At 42.7% G+C, this 22258-nt stretch overlaps 1 protein-coding gene across 2 annotated transcripts in view; it reads right to left on the bottom strand.

The window, feature by feature from the left end:
- Positions 1 to 15980, bottom strand: part of ldhd (lactate dehydrogenase D) — a 35661-nt gene extending 19681 nt beyond the window's left edge. The window contains exons 1-4 of one of the 2 annotated variants that reach the window (XM_055648576.1): positions 15490 to 15980; positions 10615 to 10727; positions 7732 to 7873; positions 1109 to 1250 (exon numbers count right to left, since the gene is read on the bottom strand). In XM_055648576.1, the coding sequence (XP_055504551.1) occupies positions 1109 to 1250; positions 7732 to 7873; positions 10615 to 10727; positions 15490 to 15600 (508 nt within the window). In that variant the 5' untranslated portion in view covers positions 15601 to 15980. The remainder of the gene's footprint in view (positions 1 to 1108; positions 1251 to 7731; positions 7874 to 10614; positions 10728 to 15489) is intronic. The other variant, XM_055648575.1, reaches the window with a different exon arrangement.
- Between the last annotated feature and the right edge of the window lie 6278 nt (positions 15981 to 22258).

Genomic DNA, 22258 nt, shown 5'->3' with positions numbered 1-22258 from the left:
AATGCCTCCCACTGTAGATAATATGATAGGGTAGCTGCTATTGTAAAGAAAATGCTGGTGTCTGACATTAAATTGCACTTTGTAACGGCCTCAATAACCTGGGTGGCTCAGTGGTAGAGTTGCTGCCTCACAGCGCCAGAGACCCGGTTTTGATCCTGACTACAAGTGCTGTTTATATGGAGTTTGTACATTCTCCCTGTGACCTGCGTGGGTTTTCTCCAGGTGCCCACACATCCAAAGATGTACAGGTTTATAGGCTAATTGGCTTGGTAAAATTGTACAAGGCCGTCCTTTGCTGCCTTCTGTGTGGAGTTTGCACACTAAATTGTCCCTAGTGTGTGTATAATAGTGTGGGATTCGCTGGTCAGTTCAGACTCGGTGGGCTGAAGGGCCTGTTTCCGCGCAATATCTCTAAACTAATCTAAACCTAGCAGGGCCTCACTGTAAGTGTTGATATCTTTATTGGAGAAAAACTTCACCTGTGAAATCTCTTTCATAGCACCATAAGAGACAATGAAGTAAAATCAGAATAATTTCCCACACAGCAAGGTCCAGAATAATGAAACCACAGACGAAAGATGCAGCCACAGTTGCTGCTGGTTTTGTTTTGCTGGCAAATCAAGCACTGGTTAGATAGAGGATGTGTATATTTCTGAGGAGGTCAATCTGATAATCAATATAATGTTTAGTTTGGTTTACAGATACATCATGGAAACAGGCCCTTCAGCCCACTGAGTCAATACCGACCATCGATTACCTGTTGACACTAGTTCTATGTTATCTCACTTTCTCATCCCTCCCCTACGAAATAGGGCCAATTTACAGATTCCAATTAACCTTCAAAACCGCACGTCTTTGCGATGTCAAGAGCGTTTTACTGTCATAGGTCCTGAAATGGAACATTGAAATTCTTACCTGGGAAGTAACCGGAACACCTGGAGGAAACCCACGCAGTCACAGGGAGCCCGTGCAAATTTCACATAATAGCACCCAAGATCAGGATCGAACCCGGTTCTCTGGTGCCGCGAGGCCACAGCTCAGCACTGTGAGACCAGGTGTCCTGAGGTGCTACGGGTCAGTTTCATGGGCACAATTAAGCCAAACCTACCCACTGGAAACCAGAGGCCACTGCCTCTCAGGTAGTTATTCAGGCTTTTTCTGGTGACTCCTGGTTCCACTGTCACATCAAAGTCAACTGCATTGAGCTTCACGATTTTATCCATCTTTGTGAGGTCAAAGCACACACCCCCCTGGTGAGAAAAGAAGCAACACAGATGTCAGAGACTCCATTAGTCGCTGGGAAAGAGGAGGCAAGGTGGTGAGAGCAAACATTAAGAAAGCGCTTGTGGAATAGACACTGAAAACCATCCAGTACATATGTGAGGCAGGACTGGAAGCAATGTGGATGAGTTAAATGCCCTCTGAAGAGTCTGAAAGTCATTGATTTGAAGGCAATTAGGGTTGGGTTAAGGTTATGCAGATCAGTGACACTCACATTGCTATGAATTAATTAGAAAATATAGTGATAAAGACCAGACTTGTAAAAATAGATTTATACCACAATATTGTATTCTGCTACTATCTTTGAAAAATGTTCTGTTTGCGTAGCATGTTTGAATTTCATTTTAGTTTTTCGCAATTTAAAATAAAACTGTTTATTCTAGGGATGAGTTCTGCATTGAGGTCAGGGTTGATTGGTTGTTCTTCTTGGCCGTAATGTTCTGTAATAGTAAGAAACAGGTAGAGAAATTGGTGGAAAGTATGATTAGAAAGTGCCTGGTTTAATAGGAATTTTGGAACCCTACGGTGGGAAGTGGGACTGACTTCCTGTAGAGAAACCCAGATGAAAGGCAGGATATATGTTGGTGAATAATTTATTTGCTTTGAAGTAAACAAGAGACTTATTTATCTTGGATATAATTCAGTTTGTGTGATGGCATCTGTCCCAATAGTAAATAGTGGAAATCAATTAAAACTCTAAAAAAAACAGCATTGATCTGACACAATGGTGCAACCAATAGATCTGCAGCCTCACAGCGCCAGAGGCCTGGGTTGGATCCTGACCTCTCTTCCTATTTGCATGGAGTTTGCACATTCACCCTACAATTATGTTTTTATCTTCTCAGTGCACTGGTTTCCTTCCATATCGCAGACAGACAAGCTTCACCACACGAATCTCAGGGCTGGAAGAGTTAAATTATAAGGGCACATTGCATAAACCTGGCTACTTTTACTTTGTGTACAGTACAAAGGGGCAGTGATCAGATTGGAACAGACACCACCACGCAAACTGAGCCAGGATGGGAAATGTCTCAAAATTCGAGAGTGTGAATAGGAACAAATTCTGAACAGAAATGTGGAAATTTGGACTCCTTTTCCCCAAACAGCCACAAGGACGGTTACTGGGTCAGTTGAAGGTTTTGAATAGGAGATGGATGTTCGTTTTGTTAGGCATGATAACCTGACAAATGGGTAGAGCTGTACAAATTGAACAAAGGGATAAATTAACTACAATCCAGTTAAACATCAACAGAAGGCGTTCCATAGTCTACTCCTAGTCACTGTCAGCTCATACACAGAAATACTTCTGAACTATATTACTAAACTATATTACTATTACTCTGAATATATGAGGCAACCTTAAACGGACAATCATTTACTGAACCTAAATTTCAAGCGACACGTTCAGATCCAAAGAAAGACTTAGGGGAAAAATTGTAAATAGAATGAAAAACATAAGAGGGCAATGGGAATAGGGAATAGTTCGAAAGGTTTTTTAAACTATTCCCCCTACCCACTCCCCACCCAAACCAAATACTACATCATAGTAAAGCTCCTCCTGCAATCTACAGTGCATTCAGAAAGTATTCAGACCCCTTCACTTTTTCCATATTTTGTTATGTTACAGCCTTATTTTAAAATGGATTAAATTCTTTTTTTTTTAATCGTCAATCTACACACAAGAAGCAAAAACAGGTGTTTAGAAATATTTGCAAAGTAATTGAGAAGAAATAACTGAAATAATACATTTACGTAAGTATTCAGACCCTTTGCTATGACACTCAAAATTGAGCTTAGGTTCATCCTGTTTCCATTGATTATCCTTGAGATGTTTCTACAACTTGATTGGAGTCCACCAGTGGTAAATTAAATTGATTGGACATGATTTGGAATGGCACACACTTGTCTATATGAGGTCCCACAGTTGACAGTGCATGTAATGGAAAAACCAAGCCATGAATACGAAGGAATTGTCCGTAGACCTCCGAGACAGGATTGTGTCGAGACACTGATCTGGGGAAAGGTATAAAATAATTTCTGCTGTATTGCAGGTCTCGAAGAGCACAGTGGCCTCCGTCATTCTTAAATGAAAGAACTTTGGACCCACTGGGACTCTTCATAGAGCTGGCTGCCCAGCCGAACCGAGCAATCGGGGGAGTAGGGCCTTGGTCAGGGAGGTGACCAAGAACCCGATGGTCACTCTGACAGAGATGGGAGAACCTTTCTAAAGGACAACTGTATCTGCAGCACTCCACCAATCAGGCCTTTATAGTACAGTGGCCAGACGGAAGCCACTCCTCAGTAAAAGGCACATGGCAGCCCGCTTGGAGTTTGCCAAAAGGCACCTAAAGGACTCAGACCATGAGAAACAAGATTCTCTGGTCTGATGAAGCCAAGATTGAACTCTTTGGCCTGAATGCCAAGCATCACATCTGGAGGAAACCAGGCACCGCTCAACACCTGGCCAATACCATATCTACGGTGAAGCATGGTGGTGGCAGCATCATGCTGTGGAGATGTTTTTCAGCGGCAGGAACTGGGAGTCTAGTCAGGATCGAGGGAAAGATGAATGGAGCAAAGTACAGAGAGATCCTTGATGAAAACCTGCTCCAGAGCATTCTGGACCTCAGACTAGGGTGGAGGTTCACTTTCCAACAGAACAACGTCCCGAAACACACAGCCAAGACAACAAAGGAGTGGCTTCATGACAAGTCTGTGAATGTCCTTGAGTGGCCCAGCCAGAGCCCAGACTTGAACCCGATCGAACACCTCTGGGGGGACCTGAAAATAGCTGTGTATCAACGCTCCCCATCCAACTTGACAAGAGCTTGAAAGGATCTGCAGAGAAGAACGGGAGAAATTACCCAAATACAGGTGTGCCAAGCTTGTAGCATCGTACCCAAGAAGACTTGCGGCTGTAATCGCCGCCAAAGGTGCCTCAACAAAGTACTGAGTAAAGGTTCTGAATACTTATGTAAATGTGATATTTCAGTTATTTCTTTTTGATTACTTTGCAAACATTTCTAAACACCCGTTTTTGCTTTTTTATTATGGGGTATTGTGTGTAGATTGATGATTTAAAAAAAAAAAAAAAAGAATTTAATCCATTTTAGAGTAAGGCTGTAACGTAACAAAATGTGGAAAAAGTGAAGGGGTCTGAATACTTTCTGAATGCACTATAAATATTATTGAAATGGTATGTTTTTGGTAGGGATTTGGTTCATTTTCTTTCAAAGGGAACAATATTTGGCACGAGAAGAACAGAACTTAACAGTTAAAGCGAACATCACCAGTAATCTGGGGGTCATCACTCGGGGTGAAGGGGACCACGTATTCCTGAGTGTCAAACTGGGAGAGTGCCAACTCTTCAATCACCATTACTAAAGATTTGATTTGCACTAATCTATTTAATTCACCACTCAGTACCGTTGATCTGATTTCTAATGGTAAGACTAAGTTGGAACTTTGTCTTCTGCCTGCAACCAAGATTGAGGACCAGTTATGGTGCATATTTGGCCTGCTCAATCCACATCAGAAAACCCCCTCATCCATATATTAAGATGATACTTTTCTCATTGTTTTCGCTTTGCACAGAAGTATGTTGTAATTACTACTCCAGGAATAACTATACTTGCATCCCTGAAGGATCCCACCTTTAGAAGCTCAGTGCCCCACCCAGGCTGTAGACGTGCAATTAATTCAAAGAAGCTGGAAACCGCCAGATAGAGTGATGCTGGTCCTGCTACTGCCCTTGTGGTGGTAATTTTCTAAAGTGAGAGTGGAATGATTTGTCCCGGCTCCATGTACAAGCTGAATTTATGCAGCTGTCCAAATGGCAGGAGACCCCCCCCCCCCCTCTTCTAACCTCCCTGGCAGGGATCAAAGGAATGCAGGAACAAGACAATGGGGGAGGGACATGCCCTAAGTGGGGAATTTGGTTCAGCAGCTCCACAAAGTGTCCATGTGCCAGTGGGCCTGTGAGCTGCGTGTCTCTGGACACATCTCCTCTGAGGTCTACCGAAGCTTTAGTCTGGGGCTGGTAATGTTCCAGTGCCTGAGGACGCACAGCAGAGGATTGGCCTCTAGACAGACATCGTACTGACAGAGAGAGACTAACTCGCACACCACTGACCAGTAGTGCAAGCAGAAAGTGACAAGTGTGTAAAACACACGGGCACACACAAAGTTAGCATCAAACCAGTTCACTAACCTGCTTCACTCACATTTCAATCTGTGGTAAGTGATAGAGATATTTCTGGCATACCACGTAAAATGCTGTAGTGTAATTGCCTGTTATAGGAGGATGGTGTTAAATTATCACCTTGAAATGTGTTTCGGTTACTTTGAGAAGAATAATGAGCGAGTATTTCAAAACTATGATTGGCATTGCTTTTTGGAAGGTTTGGTAAATGTTGCATCAAAAGCAATCGTATAATTTTGTAAAGAAAAGGACTTAAAAGGAATAAGATTATGTTATGCAGGTGATATCATGAACTGTCTGGCGGCACCAGATCTATTGGTTATAAGAGGTCGATCATAATGAATCTAAGGACTTGGTAAGGACCGGCTCTTTGCCATTGCCGACTCCCTGTACCCTTCTCTCGATTCTCTGGTCCTCGGGGGCAGGCAGGGTCCAGGCTTGGAGGATTCCCTCTTCAGGCTGGTGTCCCGGTAGGCGTGCCAAGCCTGCTGCTAGGGTACTTGTGGCCAAGGCACAACAGTCCTTGCATTCCCGGCAAATCCCTTCTAAAGTCAACATCAGCTCCTTGGTCTGGCTAACATCGAGAGCAATGATTGGTGTTCTGGCACCATTCAATCAGATTTTCAACCTCCCTCCTGTACTCTTGAGGCGTCATTACCTGTCCTTCAACAATGGTGACATCGGCAGCTAATTTAAAGATTGCGTTGAGGATGTGTTTGGCTAGGCAGTCATAGGTATAGAATGAGTAGAGAAGGGGACTGAGCAGGTAGTCTTGAGGTGCCCCTGTGTCGATGATTATTAGGGAAGAAGTGTAGTTGCCAATTTGCACTGATTGCAGTCTGTTGATGAGGACGTTGAGGATCGACATACATGGAGCAGAGTCACAGTGCTCCGAGCTTAATGACCAGTTTGGAGGCGACGATGATGTTGAACGTTCTCGATGAACAACAGCCTGATGTACATGTTCTTATTGTCCAAGTGGTCCAGTGCAGAGTCTAGAGCCAACGAGATCATATCCCCTTTTAATCTGTGTGCCGTTACATAGAAACTAGGTGCAGGAGGAGGCCATTCGGCCCTTCGAGCCAGCACCGCCATTCGTTGTGATCATGGCTGATAATACATGAATTATAGTATCCCTTTGTTCCCTTTCATAACCAATCTTTGATCAATCGTTGTTGCATAGACATAGCAAATGAACCTCAACAACCTTCTTGGGTAAAGAACTCTGAAAAACCCTCTTGAGATCACCTTCATAACAATCACATTCACAAACCTTTATCATGAAAATAAACTGAAAGTGGCTGTTTAATTTCTTTGCCACTTCCCTATTCCCCAATATAATTTCTTCTTTTTCTATCTATAAGGGGTTCACACAACCTTTTGTTAATCTTTTACTTCTTACATATCTATAGAATATTTGACAGTCTTTCTTACTTTGTTTTATATTCCTGTTAAGGGGAAAACATTCTCCCTTAATAATGTTTTGGTCTTCCTTTGCAGAAATTGAAAATCTCCCAATTCTCAGACTTGCTGCTCTTTTTGGCAATACTATAAGCCTTTTCCTTTTATCTAAATGTATCTTTAACTTCCTTTCTTCGCCACTAGTCGATTTCCCCTTTTGCAATTTCATGCCTTAAAGGGATATATATTCGCAGTAAACTACATATTCATTTGTAAACTGTTTAAGAAGGAACTGCAGATGTTGGAAAATCGACGGTAGATAAAAATGCTGGAGAAACTCAGCGGGTGCGGCAGCATCTATGGAGCGAATCCATAGGATGCTGCCTCATCCGCTGAGTTTCTCCAGCATTTTTGTCTACCTTCATTTGTAAACTGTAAGCCATTGCTTGTTTACCATCACATTTTTTTAATTTTGTTTTCCCAGTCTACTGGAGACAGCACAATCCTGGTGCAGTTCTTTGTTTAGAGCCAACATAGAAACATAGAAAATAGGTGCAGGAGTAGGCCATTTGGCCCTTTGAGCCAGCACCGCCATTCAATATGATCATGGCTGATCATCCAAAATCAGTACCCCATTTCCTGCTTTCTCCCCTTATCCCTTGATTCCGTTAGCCCAAAGGGCTATATCTAACTCTCTCTTGAATACATCCAGTGAATTGGCCTCCACTGTCTTCTGTGGCCCACAATTCCACACTTCCACAGAGAATTAAGACACTAGGTGTCAATTGGACTGAATCAATTTCAGTCTTAATCTGAAGTCCCATCACATGTTAACGTAGCGTGCCTACCTTCAGGGCCGCGACGCCTCCTTCCAGCCCTGTGCTTGTACCAAAGGGGATGATGGGGAGGTCGTTTGCCCAACATATTGCAGCCAGTCTGCTGACCTGCTCCACATTCTGTGGCCACACCACGATATCTGGAGGTTTGCACCTTCACATACAAAGGAATATTGTTGGTAACACGTGGATTCAGCACATCGATATTCCAAATACAAGACATACTAACATTGAACATAGATTGGTACAGCACTGGCACAAGTCCTTCAGACCACAGTGTCTGTGCTGCCGAACATGATGCCAAATTAAACAAATCTCCTCTGCCCCCTCCATATTTTGCCATTCCATGCATATCCAGGTGCCTATCCAAAAGCCTCTAAATGCCACTATCGTATCTGCATCAACCACTGCCCCTGGCAGCCTGTTCCAAGCACACATCACTCATCTCCTTTAAACCTTGCCCCTCTCACCTTGAAGCTGTGCCCTCTGGTCTTTGACATTTCTAACCTGGGAAAAAGGTTCTGACTGTCTACCCTATCCACGCCTCATTTATATCATTTTATAACTTATTTCCCCTCCGCCTCCAATGTTCCAGAGGCAATTATAGAAAAATATAATTTATTTGGAGAAATATATTGATGACCATTTAATTTAAAAGGGGGTTAGATTTTGCTTTGTGAAATCCGAACAACAATCCATCAATCTGTATGTAGACCCAGAACTGATTATCGTATCAGCCGTCCAAACCTTAACATCTACTAACCTTCTTAATTATTCTAATATTTCCCATCTTTTGCTCAGCTTTAATTTTTGTGTGGCTTCACGTTACAAGTGTTGAACAAATAGAATTGATGTTACAATGTCCTTTAGTCCATAAGAAGACTAGCTTGAAGATCCAGACCTGGAATTGGGGTCACGTTGTGGTCATTTGGCAGAGACATCAAATAAACGCAGCATAGACCAACATCCCATTCCCAAGTCCCATTTGACAAACAACTGGATCCAGCTACATCATGGGTTTACTGGGGGTTTTGGAAAAGCAAATAGAAGAGACGAAGGACTTGGAATTATTCATTGTCGTTCATGATCGTAGGTCACACAAAGCACCTCCGAGCTAATGCAACACAACCGAGTTGACAATACTGTTGTAATGTTTGTAGTCAAGTCACCAGCTTTTGTATTGCAAGGTCCTAGAAAGAGAAATAGCTAATTCAAAGTCTTTCAGTCACTTTGGTTGAGTGATATGTATGGGTGAGGGAAAGTACTATAATGGGGTCTTCCATGGTCACTTTGGATGAATGAATGTCCCCAAGTTTGGTTTAGATTGCTATTGAAGATAAAAACAGTTTTCATTTGGTCAGAGTGAACTGGATGTGAGAAGACAAATGGCTGTCCCTGATACTTTAGAAGCAAGTGGCTTAAATGAATGTCTTCCCAAGTCTGGTTTTGCCAGGATCACTTAATGGCCAAACAACACTGCATGTCACTGGAAACAACCTCTAAGTCACAGTGTGTGGTAAAACCAGAATCATAGGTACTGTCCTAACATATACGATCATAAGTAAAACTAAAGGGGAATCTCGCATCTCCCACTTGATTCATCGTATTATAGAATGAAGATAGACACAACATGCTGGTGTAACTCAGCGGGACAGGTAGCATCTCTGGAGAGAAAGAATGGGTGACGTTTTGGGTTGAGACTGAAGTTCAGTCAGAGGAAGGCTCTCGACCTGAAACGTCACCCATTACTTCTCTCCAGAGATGCTGCCTGTTCAGGATGCTTGCAACCAGGAGCTCCAACATGCCCTGGTGGACTGAGCACAAACTCAATAAGCAGTCGCCTACTCTACTCTTGATTCCACTGATGTAGGTAGGGGTGGCGACATTGAGAGGACCAAATGTATTGGAGGAGATTGGTAGAGACGCAAGTAAACCTATGTTTCACATGGAAGGTCTGTCGGGGACCCTGAGGGAGGGAGGGAGGTGTAAGGACAAGTGTTGCATATCCGGTGGTTGCAGGGTCAGTGCCTGGGAAGAGGAAAGTGTGTTAGGAGCGAATCAAGGGGGCCAAATTAATGGTGGCACAGTGGTGCAGCATGAGAGTTGCTGCCTCACAGCGCCGGAGACCTGGGTTAAATCCTGACTATTGTACGCTCTTCCTCATTCTTTGTACGTTCTCCCTGTGAATGTGTGTGTTTTCTCCAGGTGCTCCAGTATCCTCCAACATTCTAAAGACGTACAGGTTTGTAGGTTAATTGGCTTCTGTAAATTGCCCCTTGTGTGTCGGATATGAAAGTGGGATGACAGAGAACTAGTGCACGGTGATTGGTGGCCAGCGTGGAACGGTAGCGAAAGAGCCTGTTTCCACGTTGCATCTCTAAGTTGTGGTGGGAGAGGTCTCTGCGGAAGGCAGAAAGGGGTGGGGACATGAAGATGAGATCAGGGGCAGGATCGCTTCTAATTTTGTCTGTGCCCCACCCAACCCAAAGTCATTTGCAGAAAATTGGGATCAAAAAGACCTGCTGTGCTGCACATTTGACAGGACTGAGAAGACGGGAGTTAAAACTGAACACCTCAACTGAACTTGGATAAAGTGCTGAACCAACCCAACCCCAGTGTTGTGTCAGGTGATGGACTCGAACAGACCTGAAACTGATACACAATGTGGGCTTGGGTATCCACCCTCTGCCAAATGCTGCTCGATGTCTCTCCTATGAGGCTCCTTGGGGTATTTCCAATGCTAAAGGGGCTGTATCAACATTAGCCAAGAATCGCACAAAGCATCTGACTTCCCAGCAACCATAAACCTTTCAATTTATAAATTCCAGTAAATTAAGATTTAAGAGGAGCTCTAAAACCACAATATTTTTCCAAAATGAAAGCTCAAACTCCTACCCGTGGTATGATTCATCTTTTCCATGCTGCTCCAGGACGGCACTTGATGTGGAAATGTTGTCAGCTCCTGCTACAGCGCTCAGAGCATCTGTAATGTCCCTATTCATACATCTCTGAAGAGAAAGAGTAGAGCATTCAGGCAAAACATTGCAAATTTAATTGGCCCCTATGTTTGTCCTTGGAACAATTTTCTTCTCTCCTATGGTGGCATGGCGGCGCAGCAGTAGAGTTGCTGCCTTACAGCGCCAGAGACCCGGGTTCAATCCTGACTACAGGTGCTGTCTGTATGGAGTTTGTACGTTCTCTCCATGCGTAACATGGTGCAACAGAACTCTGAAAAGAAATTGTTTCAGGACCTGGTGAGGGGGAGGAAAAATACAAAGTTGGTATATCCCTTTCAGCTCTGTTTTCTACTTTTAATATAGCTTGTTTCTTTTTCTCTTTTTTCTTTACTATGGCTTACTTCTTAACTTTTTTTTCTAACTCTTCGCGCCTATGGGTCTTTCCCCTTGATCACTTTTTCACACATGCATGATTCTATCTCACTTTCTTTACCTTTCTTTCTTTTTATAGCTTAAAAAATGAAGTGGTACAAGAAATGTATTGTTACCTTTGGCGTATATTATTGTAATGTACTCTACTTCTAATAAATAAAATTAAAAAAAACTAAAAAACAACCATGCGTTTTTATTTTCTCCGGGATCTTCAGTTTCCACTGACACTCCAAAGACGTATAGTCTTGTAGGTCAATTGGCTTGGTATAATTGTAAATTGACCCTAGTGTGTGTAGGATAGTGTTAATGAGCGGGGATCTCTGGTCAGTGCACTCAGTGGGCCAAAGGGCCTGTTTTTGAGCTCTTTCTCTAAATAGAGGTTACATTGCCCAGTGTGCAACTAAATAATCTACAAACCATGTTCAGTGTGTTGATGCCAGCTGCCATGGTGCTCAAAAAGTGTGGAAAGGAAAGGGGATGGCGGTGGGAACTCCAGTGTACAGTCATTTCTACCCAATTCCAGATTATGGCTTGTGAAGTCTGCATCAGTGACATCTCAACTGCATCAACTGATCAGGCCACTGGGTCCATCATTTGGACTCGAATGCCAAATGGCACCTCGTATTCCTGCATCCCAGCCTCCACAAAAAAAAATACAAAAAGCTGCAGTAACTCAGCAGGTCGGGCAGCATCTCTGGAGCATACATTATTATCACATGACGTCACGGTGAAATTCTTTGTTTTGCAGACCACACACAAGGTATGCAGTCGTCACAAGGAGGGTGCCGACAGTTACAAAGTATTCAATGTCCCTCTTGCACTATCACAGACTTGTTTTTTTTTTATTGTATTTTGCACTAATATCTTGTTTGTTGCAGTCATTTTTCTTTAAGAAATGTTGTGCAATTTAGGTATAATTTATGTGTGTTTGTCTGAGTTTTTGTGCCTTTGATTCTGCCAGAAGCAAGAATTTTCAATGTACATGCATCTCACCGTACTTGTGCATTTGAAAGTAAATTCAAGTTATGTATTGAGGTATAACAGCCAAAACCAGGAAGAAAATGTTAAACTTGTAAATTAGGCTGTGGATGCAGATTCACCAGGCTGCAGCCAAGAATGAGGGGGTTACATTTCTGCACCAGGAATACTTTTGTTCATTGTAATTGATTAAATTAACTGATACATGCCTTCAAAACAATGGGACTAAATGCCCGGTGGGTACAAACTAATGAGCATTTGGGCCATGGGAGGTCTGCTGTTGAGAGGGTTCTGATTCAAGCTCAGCACTTTCCTTCCAACTCGTGTTGAGAGTACTGCTTAGAGAAAACAGTACATGTACACAGAAATAGTAGAGAAGAAAACATTAAGGGCCAAACTAATAACACAGGGAGAAAATTAGAAAGTGGCAGAAACTAAATCAACAAGAAGTTGAGGTGAGAATTCAAAACGTTTATGTAAAAACTGGAAGAGAAACAGTGACAAATATATTTCAAAGCAGTTGTAAGTTTTAAGCGATAAGATGAAGGCAAATATAAATAATAGCAGTTGTATTATGTTAAACTTTAATTTTTTTAATAATACAATGTAGAGGAATATTAATTCAATGTCCATGTCCAATGTTGATATTATAAATATGAGAAATTGATTCATGCATTTTAATATGGCTGAGTTAATTTGCATGTAATCTCTATTAATATGTTTTTGTGAGTTTCATTATAATTTTTACATGCAAATTAATTCGCCACAAAAAGCAAACTAACTCCAAGCCACAAACAAAAGTGGTAAAGGAAATGAGAGAGTAGACACGTTAAATTTAGCAAGGACACAAAACTAAAATTAAGTTAAGTACTTCACTTTGTCATGTACCATATTTCCCCTTTCCTATCTATCTATCTATCTATTTCTATTATATATTAAAACTGTGTGGCTGCCGCCTGCCGCCTGGCGTCCAGCTGCCTTTCTGCCTTTTGATTCGCTGCTCCTTCCTATCAGCTTCCAACACACTTCAAAACAAAGTTGCAAGACAGGAACACTCTGAACTTTTCACCTCAATGGGATATCACAGCAAGTGCTTCAACAGGAGGGGGAGGGCCAATTGGTATTGCAATTGAAACTGCTGCAGCAGGCAGGGTAGGTGCAATTGGAGTTGTTTTTCAATCCACTGCTGAGGGAGGCAGGGGAGGCTGGAATCTTACATTTGGGAACGGGTTCAGTTCCGTTGGAGGAGACGGGTGCATGGTGGAATATTGGGTTGGGGGATCACACCATTGGGGGAGCAGACCCAACGGGTTTGCACTTGGTCTAGTCTTCATCTAAAAGCGCTGACTCCTAGCTGAAGGTACAGATTCACTGGTCACTTAACCAGACATAATTCCTTACATATGAATCCTGAAGATTAGCATGGCCTGTCTGATCATTCAGGGAATGCATCATGAGCAAGATCAGATTGCATCCATCCCATTCTAGTGAAAATAACCCCTCTCCCCATTCCTGGGAGCTCAAACCAGAATGAATCTGGCTGAAGACTAAATCACAATGTTGACCAAACCTGGAATTTGTCATGCCTTATGTAACACCGGATATACCCCCAACAACTTAAACATTGTTGAATCCTTTTTGTAGGCAAAGTTTGGTACGATACTGCTTGTAAATAAACTCACGACAATTCATAAGCATTGCCTGGGTGTTTTAGCCATTCAGTATACGAGTTCCGGCTGTGACTTCTTATGTGTTTACAAACACTTTATTTTATTAAATAGCAACAGCTGGGATATTTTAAGCACTTACATGTTAATTTAAAAAAAATATTTGGGGTTATTTTTATGAAACTATTATTTTGTTGCACGAGTCCTGGACTCAAAAACATTTTCCAGCTTAAATTATTTTGAAATGATTTCTGTGGTAGGCAGCTTGTTTGCATTAGATAATGGGAAGATGAACTACACAAGAAGTTCCAGCGACCACAAAACCTTGCTGACAATAGTGGTTCAGTTGCTGTTAGTGGCTGTAATGCAACCACATCACAGAGCGATCAGGGAGAGGGATTATATTTGTGAGTTGTCGTTGAAGCCAAATTACAATCACAGTGAACTGCATTTATTTTTGACCCTAACTAAAAATAACTGACACCCAAGCTGTGATTTGACACAGAATGGTTTCAACTTCATGGGAAAGGGAGCTGGTTATTTAGTCCTTTGAGTCGCTGCCATCCATCATTCGGTAAGGTCAGAGCAGATCCTTTAGCAAAATGCCATCTTCCTGCAAATACATGTACAATCCTTGATTCCCTGAGCATCTACAAATCTATTACTCTCCTTCTTGACTGTCCTCAGAAGTTGACAATTTTCATTCCTGAGGTTGACTCATAAAGGTTTAATACCAGCAGTTGCTCACTTCAATTCTCAGTGACGAAACCCTTATTCCAGTCCCCAGGACAAGTGAAATACACTCCCATTATATAATTGGTCAAATGACTTAAGAATTTGTTAAGATTGCATCTCATTTTTACTTATTATTACATTATTGATTATTATACATATCCAAGGGTAGGTGAGTATTAAATGTATAAAAGAGGAGTTGATAACATGATAGAGATAGAGAGAAAGAGAGAGAGAAAGGTAGAGAGAGAGAGAAGAGGTAAAGACAGGTAAATAAGGGGAATGTTCTTGCTTTCCTGAGAGCCAGTGTAAACCAGATGGACAATAGCCTTCTGCCCTGCAATAAAATAAGAAACTTGAATTCTGGAAGATGACAGCCAGTGTTAATTCCACAACTGGTGCTGATGTAAAGGCCAGAGAATTTGACCATTTTTTTGTTCCATTAATTTTAAACTAACACTCATTTTAATTGGGAGTTGGTGTCTGAACTAACCCGCGTTGGCTCGGCAGTTGGAAACTAATTTAGTGCTGTAGTCATGTTACATCTGTTAAGCAGCATCAGTCAATGTCAAAACACTCTTCCCCACTGGTACACGCCGAATGTTTTTTTTTCTTTACAAAGTCGGTGCTTGTAGTTTGTCGCCTGTTGAATGGTTAATTCGCCAATATTGTACTTTCAACCTTTTTACCCAACTAGAGTAACAGTAAAAAAACTATTAATTTAATATAAATGCGCGACTAAACCTTGGATTTAAAAGTGAATTGACTGAACTCGAATTGACCTCTGTGGATTAGTTTCGATATATGTATAAATAAATGGATTGTAAAGCTGCGGGGCCTATCCTGGGGTTGCGGTTCCAGCCTGCGTCTGGACGCGGGACAGCTTGGTTCATTCCCCCCCGTGAGCTACACCCAGAAACGGCGAGGGGCTGCAGAGGCCGCCGTGGGCGAGGGGTCGACAGCCGCCACAGACCTCAGTGATGCTCCTCCTCCTCCGCCTGTACCTTGGGCTGAAGCCGGTGGTTTCTCCAGCCTGCGACACGTTTGAGAGCCGGGAAGGCGCGGAGTGGCGAGTGTAGGGCCATGGAGCACACGCCGATACAAGACGGATACATTCTCACTTGATACACTGTCCACTGGATACAGTGCGCGGCCGCGCGCCCTCTCGCGCCCCTGGCAGTCACTGCTTTGGTCACTGCAGCCACGTGCACCCGCGGGGCTCACTCCCAGCGAGCACGTCTACCCCGGGTAGACACTGCAGTAACGCAACGGGTCAAGCAGCATCTCTGGAGAAAAATAGGAATAGGAGACCCTTCTTCACACTGAGAGTCGGAGGAAGGAATTGATTGTAATCTCCCAACCCATTCTAGACACAAGGAACTGCAGATGCTGGCGTCTTGAGCAAAGTACAACATTGCTGGAGGAACCCAATGGGTAACGCATATCTGTGGAGGGAATGAAGAGACAACATTTTGGGTGGGGATCCAACCTGGTCCACCGTGGCCACAGGCAGCCCTCCTCTCCATTGAAAGCATCTACATGAGGGGCTGTAGCTGCCTGTTAACTTCTTCTACATGAGGGGCTGCCTCAAGAAGTCATCTATCATCAAGGATCCCCACCAACATCTTCTCACTGCTAACTTCAGGCAGAAGGTATAGAACCCAAAGTCCCACACCACCAAGTTCAGGAACAGCAGTTTTCCTACAACTAAGTTCTTGAACCAACCAACATCACCCTAGCCACGTATTGACAATGGAACATCTTGACCATCAAGGAGTGTCTCTAATATTGCCTTTAGGCTCAAAGCATTAGATCTGAAGTTCTTATTTTATTCCAATGGCACCCGCCACTATTGTACGAGAGTTAATTAATTTGTATTGGTACTTATTCACTATAACAAGTACATGCTTGCAGTCTAAATGAGTCAATATGCATAATGGTTATAACAACTAGAATTTAAAATGAGAATTTTTCTGTCATTAATCTGAGTGATAATTACTTCACTAGTCCCTCGAGTCATTTCTGAGCTCTCGCTCGATAAGACTTACACAGTGATGCTCACTTCTTCTTCGAAGAGCAGCAAACTCCTGTGCATCACCGTCAGTCCTTTTTTAAAAAGTCTCCATTTCTATTGTCCTTGCTGTCCTGCACATCGATTTGTTTTGCAGCCTGTGGAAGATGTGATAGACTGCACTTCAGGGATGAAAGACAATTCTGATGAAACCAAACAAGGTATCTAAAAGTAGAACATTTCTTAGTTCAGAGGAATTGATCCCGGAATATTGTCGTAGGTTGGAGAGGAGATACTTGAAGGAACTGCACCTCGGGAAGAGATGGGAGTGATAAGAATAAGTGAGGCGATGCCCATAACAAATAATTGGATTGTGTTAAATCCAATGAGAATAGTAAATGGTTTTAGAAGGCAGAAATGGATCATTCAGAATAGTTCAAGGCCATTAGTCTTAGCCGTGACCTAATTTCCAGATTCCAAAACATGGGATGAAGTCAGTGAAACTTGAACAGAAGGTCAAGGACTATCTCAGTTTAATTTAGTTTAGAGATACAGAGAGGAAACAGGCACTTCGGCCCACCGAGTCCGCACCGACCAGCGATCCCCAAACATTAACACTATCCCACACAAACTAGGGACCATTTACATTTATACCAAGCCAATTAACCTACAAACTTGTACGTCTTTGGAGAGTGGGAGGAAACCGGAGCACCTGGAGAACATACGCAGGTCATGGGGAGAACGTCCAAACTCTCTACAGACAGCTCCCATAGTCAGGATTGAACCCAGGTGTCTGGAGCTGTAAGACAGCAACTCTACCGCTGCGCCACCGTGATGCCAGCCCAAATCCTGGCAATGTTCCGATAGGTAGATTGTGTTGGACTAACTTAGCCGAATATTCTTTTACCTGAATTGCAAACAACTTTCTGCTAATCTCCTTGACCTGCTGAGAGTTGCCGTATATTTTCTGTTTTTATCCCTTTCCTTGCTGATGTACTTCATGCTTCACTGTCTCCCTCTGTCTCTCCATGAGACTCTCTTCACTGAAATTAAAGTGTGGCTTTTATTAATGCCTGGTTGTGTCAAACCACAATTTGGCTGCATCAGGACGTAATCTTGCCCTTCTATTCATGTCAGCACCATTAAATGTTGCAGCAGTGTAGCAGGTAATTCGGCCCATCATGGCTATAGTTGGTGGAGGTATCCAATCAATATTGTCACCTTGTTTATTGATTAAGAATATGTGCATTGTTGATAACACCAACATTTAAGCCCTTTTTCTAATTCCTGTTTGAGAAGGAGGAGGAGAGCCACCATCTTAAACTGCTATGGTTTTTCTTCCCCCTGCACAACTGGTTAGTATTGGAACAATCTGGTCCATTCTTCTTTCTGTTCCAGCACGTCAGTAAAATGTATTCTCCATCACAAATATTCTTTCAATGGAAATTCTGCTGGGGTGCACTCTACAGTGCCGTGTGAAACATAGAAACATAATTAGGTGCAGGAGTAGGCCATTCGGCCCTTCGAGCCTGCACCGCCATTCAATATGATCATGGCTGATCATCCAACTCAGTATCCCGTACCTGCCTTCTCTCCATACCCCCTGATCCCCTTAGCCACAAGGGCCACATCTAACTCCCTCTTAAATATAGCCAATGAAGTGGCCTCAACTACCCTCTGTGGCAGAGAGTTCCAGAGATTCACCACTCTCTGCGTGAAAAAAGTTCTTCTCATCTCGTTTTAAAGGATTTCCCCTTTATCCTTAAGCTGTGACCCCTTGTCCTGGACTTCCCTAACATCGGGAACAATCTTCCTGCATCTAGCCTGTCCAACCCCTTAAGAATTTTGTAAGTTTCTATAAGATCCCCTCTCAATCTTCTAAATTCTAGAGAGTATAAACCAAGTCTATCCAGTCTTTCTTCATAAGACAGTCCTGACATCCCAGGAATCAGTCTGGTGCACCGTCTCTGCACTCCCTCTATGGCAATAATGTCCTTCCTCAGATTTGGAGACCAAAACTGTACGCAATACTCCAGGTGTGGTCTCACCAAGACCCTGTACAACTGCAGTAGAACCTCTCTGCTCCTATACTCAAATCCTTTTGCAATGAAAGCTAACATACCATTCGCTTTCTTTACTGCCTGCTGCACCTGCATGCCTACCTTCAATGACTGGTGTACCATGACACCCAGGTCTCGCTGCATCTCCCCCTTTCCCAATCGGCCACCATTTAGATAATAGTCTGCTTTCCTGTTTTTGCCACCAAAATGGATAACCTCACATTTATCCACATTATACTGCATCTGCCAAACATTTGCCCACTCACCCAGCCTATCCAAGTCACCCTGCAGTCTCCTAGCATCCTCCTCACAGCTAACACTGCCCCCCAGCTTAGTGTCATCCGCAAACTTGGAGATATTGCCTTCAATTCCCTCATCCAGATCATTAATATATATTGTAAATAGCTGGGGTCCCAGTACTGAGCCTTGGGGTACCCCACTAGTCACTGCCTGCCATTGTGAAAAGGACTCGTTTACTCCTACTCTTTGCTTCCTGTTTGCCAGCCAGTTCTCTATCCACATCAATACTGAACCCCCAATACCGTGTGCTTTAAGTTTGTATACTAATTTTTTATGTGGGACCTTGTCGAAAGCCTTCTGGAAGTCCAGATACACCACATCCACTGGTTCTCCCCTATCCACGCTACTAGTTACATCCTCAGTTACAACATGAATATTGAAGTAGTTCAATATTCCAACAGGGGTTTCATTTAAAAATCCTTACAGTACCTGCTTCGTTAAGGGGTCTTGGGCACCTATTGGAAGCTGGGCATAAAAGGTACAAAGGTGTGTTTGAAACCATTCCACCTCACCACATTATTGATCTACCTAAAGCAAAGCTTTGACTGAAGAGGGCAGACACAGAGAAGTAGTTCCATGTAAGGTAGGTCCCATAAGTTTAATTTACAACCACTTGTAATGACTACCAATAAACATTAAACTTTGTATGCATTTCTAGAACAGGTTTTCGCAGCCTCAGATTTTCTCAACCTTGATTACTCTTGCGAGCTGTTCAGGCACGTCTGTATGCATTTTTTTTTACAGTAAGTACTTTGACTCATCAGCTTCTCTGGATCAGAATCCGAACTTGATCTGTTTACCAAACTGTGAGAAATTACCTTCACTGTTCGTGTGCCAGCATGTTCCATTTGTAACTTGGTCAATATCTTTGATCATAGAGTTACACAGCATGGAAATCGTCCATGCTGACCGAGGTGTCTATCTGATCTTGTCCCACTTGCCTAAGTTTAGCCCATTCCTCTGAACCATTCTTGTGTATGTACCTCTCCAAATGTCTTTTACACATTATAATTGTACCCACTTCAGCTCATTCGACATACCCACCATCTGTGTGAAAAACCTGTCCTTCAGGTCCCTTTTAAATCTTTCTACTATTATCTTAAACATTACGACCTCTAAATTTACTTTCACCTACTCTATGGAAAAGGATGTTGGCCATCCACAGGAAATCTAGACATCTCGGTATTGCAAAAGCTCCCTTGATTGCCAGATAAATAAACTTGTGGAACTTTTGTGGTCTCGGTTCTTCAACTGTGAAGCACTCCAGCAAAGAATTGTATTGAAAAAGAGTACTCATATGCATAACACATAACTGGATCTTTCTAAGTTTGTGATGATCAAGGAAACAGTCCATTGTTGGCTGTGCACTAGGTGATATGAGTTATACAGAGCCAACCAGGACTTACAACGCGGGGCTGGCCGACTTTGAGGCGGCGGCGGCCCGACTCGCTGATGCGGCGTTCCAGCTTTCGGCAGCAGCCCGGAGCTGAGGCAGCGGTGGCCCGACTCGCTGAGGCTGTGGCGGGCCGACTCGGAGCTGAGTCGGCGTTCCGGCTTTCGGCGGCGGTGACATCACCACGGAGGGCCGCTGGACTGGAGGGCGGCATCTCCGGCCTGGATTGCCTCAGCGCAGAGGGAGAACAAGGAGGGAAGAGACAGAGACTATGACTTTTGCCTCCATCACAGTGAGGAGGTGCTTGGTGAACTGACTGTGGTGGATGTTAATTTGTGTTTATTGTATGTTTTGTTATTTATTATTATTGTGTGTGACTGCAGGCAACAAAATTTTGTTCAGACCGAAAGGTCAAAATGACAATAAAGGAATCAAATTCAAATTCAAATGTAAACATTTCACACGCTAATATTAATTGACTGCTGATGTTGTAATGGACAATAAGAGCTTTATTATTCAACTGTACATTAAACATATTGTACGTATGCTCGACATCTTTTCACCAAGTCCACAAACTCTCCATCAATTAATACATTTCAATCTGATTACACAAGTGTAACACTGTACAATTCTCAAGAATTACCTCAGTTCAAGAACATGTTCAGGTTTCAGAACCTTTAATTTTACTTATACTCTTCCTTTTATAGGTTGCAAACCAAGTAAGCCAAGGTAAACCACTTCATATGGAATAAAAGTCCACTTTTTAATTTCATGTTACGCCTGTATAATTGCTTCGGTACCCCTGCTAGAAGTTGTGATTTTTCTTTTCTACAGTGTGCATTGCAATGAAAACATCCTTCCCATTACATAAGCAGTGATTCATGTCACATTAAATTTTTGTTCATTGTGGCTTGGAAGAGTTTTCGGTGTGAGTAACATTAAATGGGTGCTTGGTGTATAAGTATAAAATCCCTTGTACATATTGAGTGTTAAGTGTTTTGGCTCCTCTGAGCAACATTTAGTTCTGCTTGCGATGAGGCAAGCCTAAGTTTACATAGAAAACTTAGTTCGTACTTGTTCATACTTTTCAAATTTGTTTTATGGTTTGTAATAAATAGGTTTCACACCTGGTTTAATGCACCTTATAGCCTTGAATATTATCATGGCTTTTCTTAAACTTAATCAGGTCTGGCATGCAGGATGGAACTGGTGTATGGTAGATTGCTTGTCGGTGTGGACTTGGTGGGCTGAAGGACCTGTTTCCATATATATGTTTTACATATATATCTTAATTTCATTGAACCATATACGATTGAATACGTGGCATTATTTTTGTCTTGTTTCTATAGTCAAAGGGTAAGGTTAATTGATTTATTTGTGCAGAACAGTGATGGAAGTCCGACTCTTGCCTTGTGTTTTTCCTGTATATATATATGCATAACAGCGTGAATTATAGTCTGATTTCCATACATGAATATATTAAGCTAATTCATGTGCTGCACCTGTTGATCAGAGCCTGGCTTGACTGTGGAATGTAATTTAGTCTAACCTTATTCATGCCTAATCCAATTTAAAGCATAAATGTTGCATTCAAGTGTAGGTTAAAAGACTCGCTACAGTATGCACCAGATTGCACAATTTCAAGCTGAAAAATGCAAAAGCTCCCTACCTAGGAAGGGGAACACCTACCTTCCACACCCTCCCCCCCCCCTCAGTCGCTACGTTCACTCGCAATTTCTCACTCTCAACTCTCACCCAATGTTGACAACCCTGCTATAACCATCAGGTCTTAAACACTAAGATAGACAAAAATGCTGGAGAAACTCAGCGGGTGAGTCAGCATCTATGGAGCGAAGGAATGGGTGACGTTTCGGTTCGATACCTTTCTTCAGACTGATGTGGAAGTTGGGGGGGGGGGGGGGGGGGGGACGGGAAGAAGAAAGGAAGAGGCGGATACAGTAGGCTGTGGGAGAGCTGGGAAGGGGAGGAGATACTAATTAAAGATGTAA

Source organism: Leucoraja erinacea, chromosome 17 (assembly GCF_028641065.1).
Source record: "Leucoraja erinacea ecotype New England chromosome 17, Leri_hhj_1, whole genome shotgun sequence".
Classification (NCBI taxonomy): domain Eukaryota; kingdom Metazoa; phylum Chordata; class Chondrichthyes; order Rajiformes; family Rajidae; genus Leucoraja; species Leucoraja erinaceus.
Note: the sequence above shows the minus strand (reverse complement) of the source record. Positions and strands in the feature narration are given on the sequence as shown.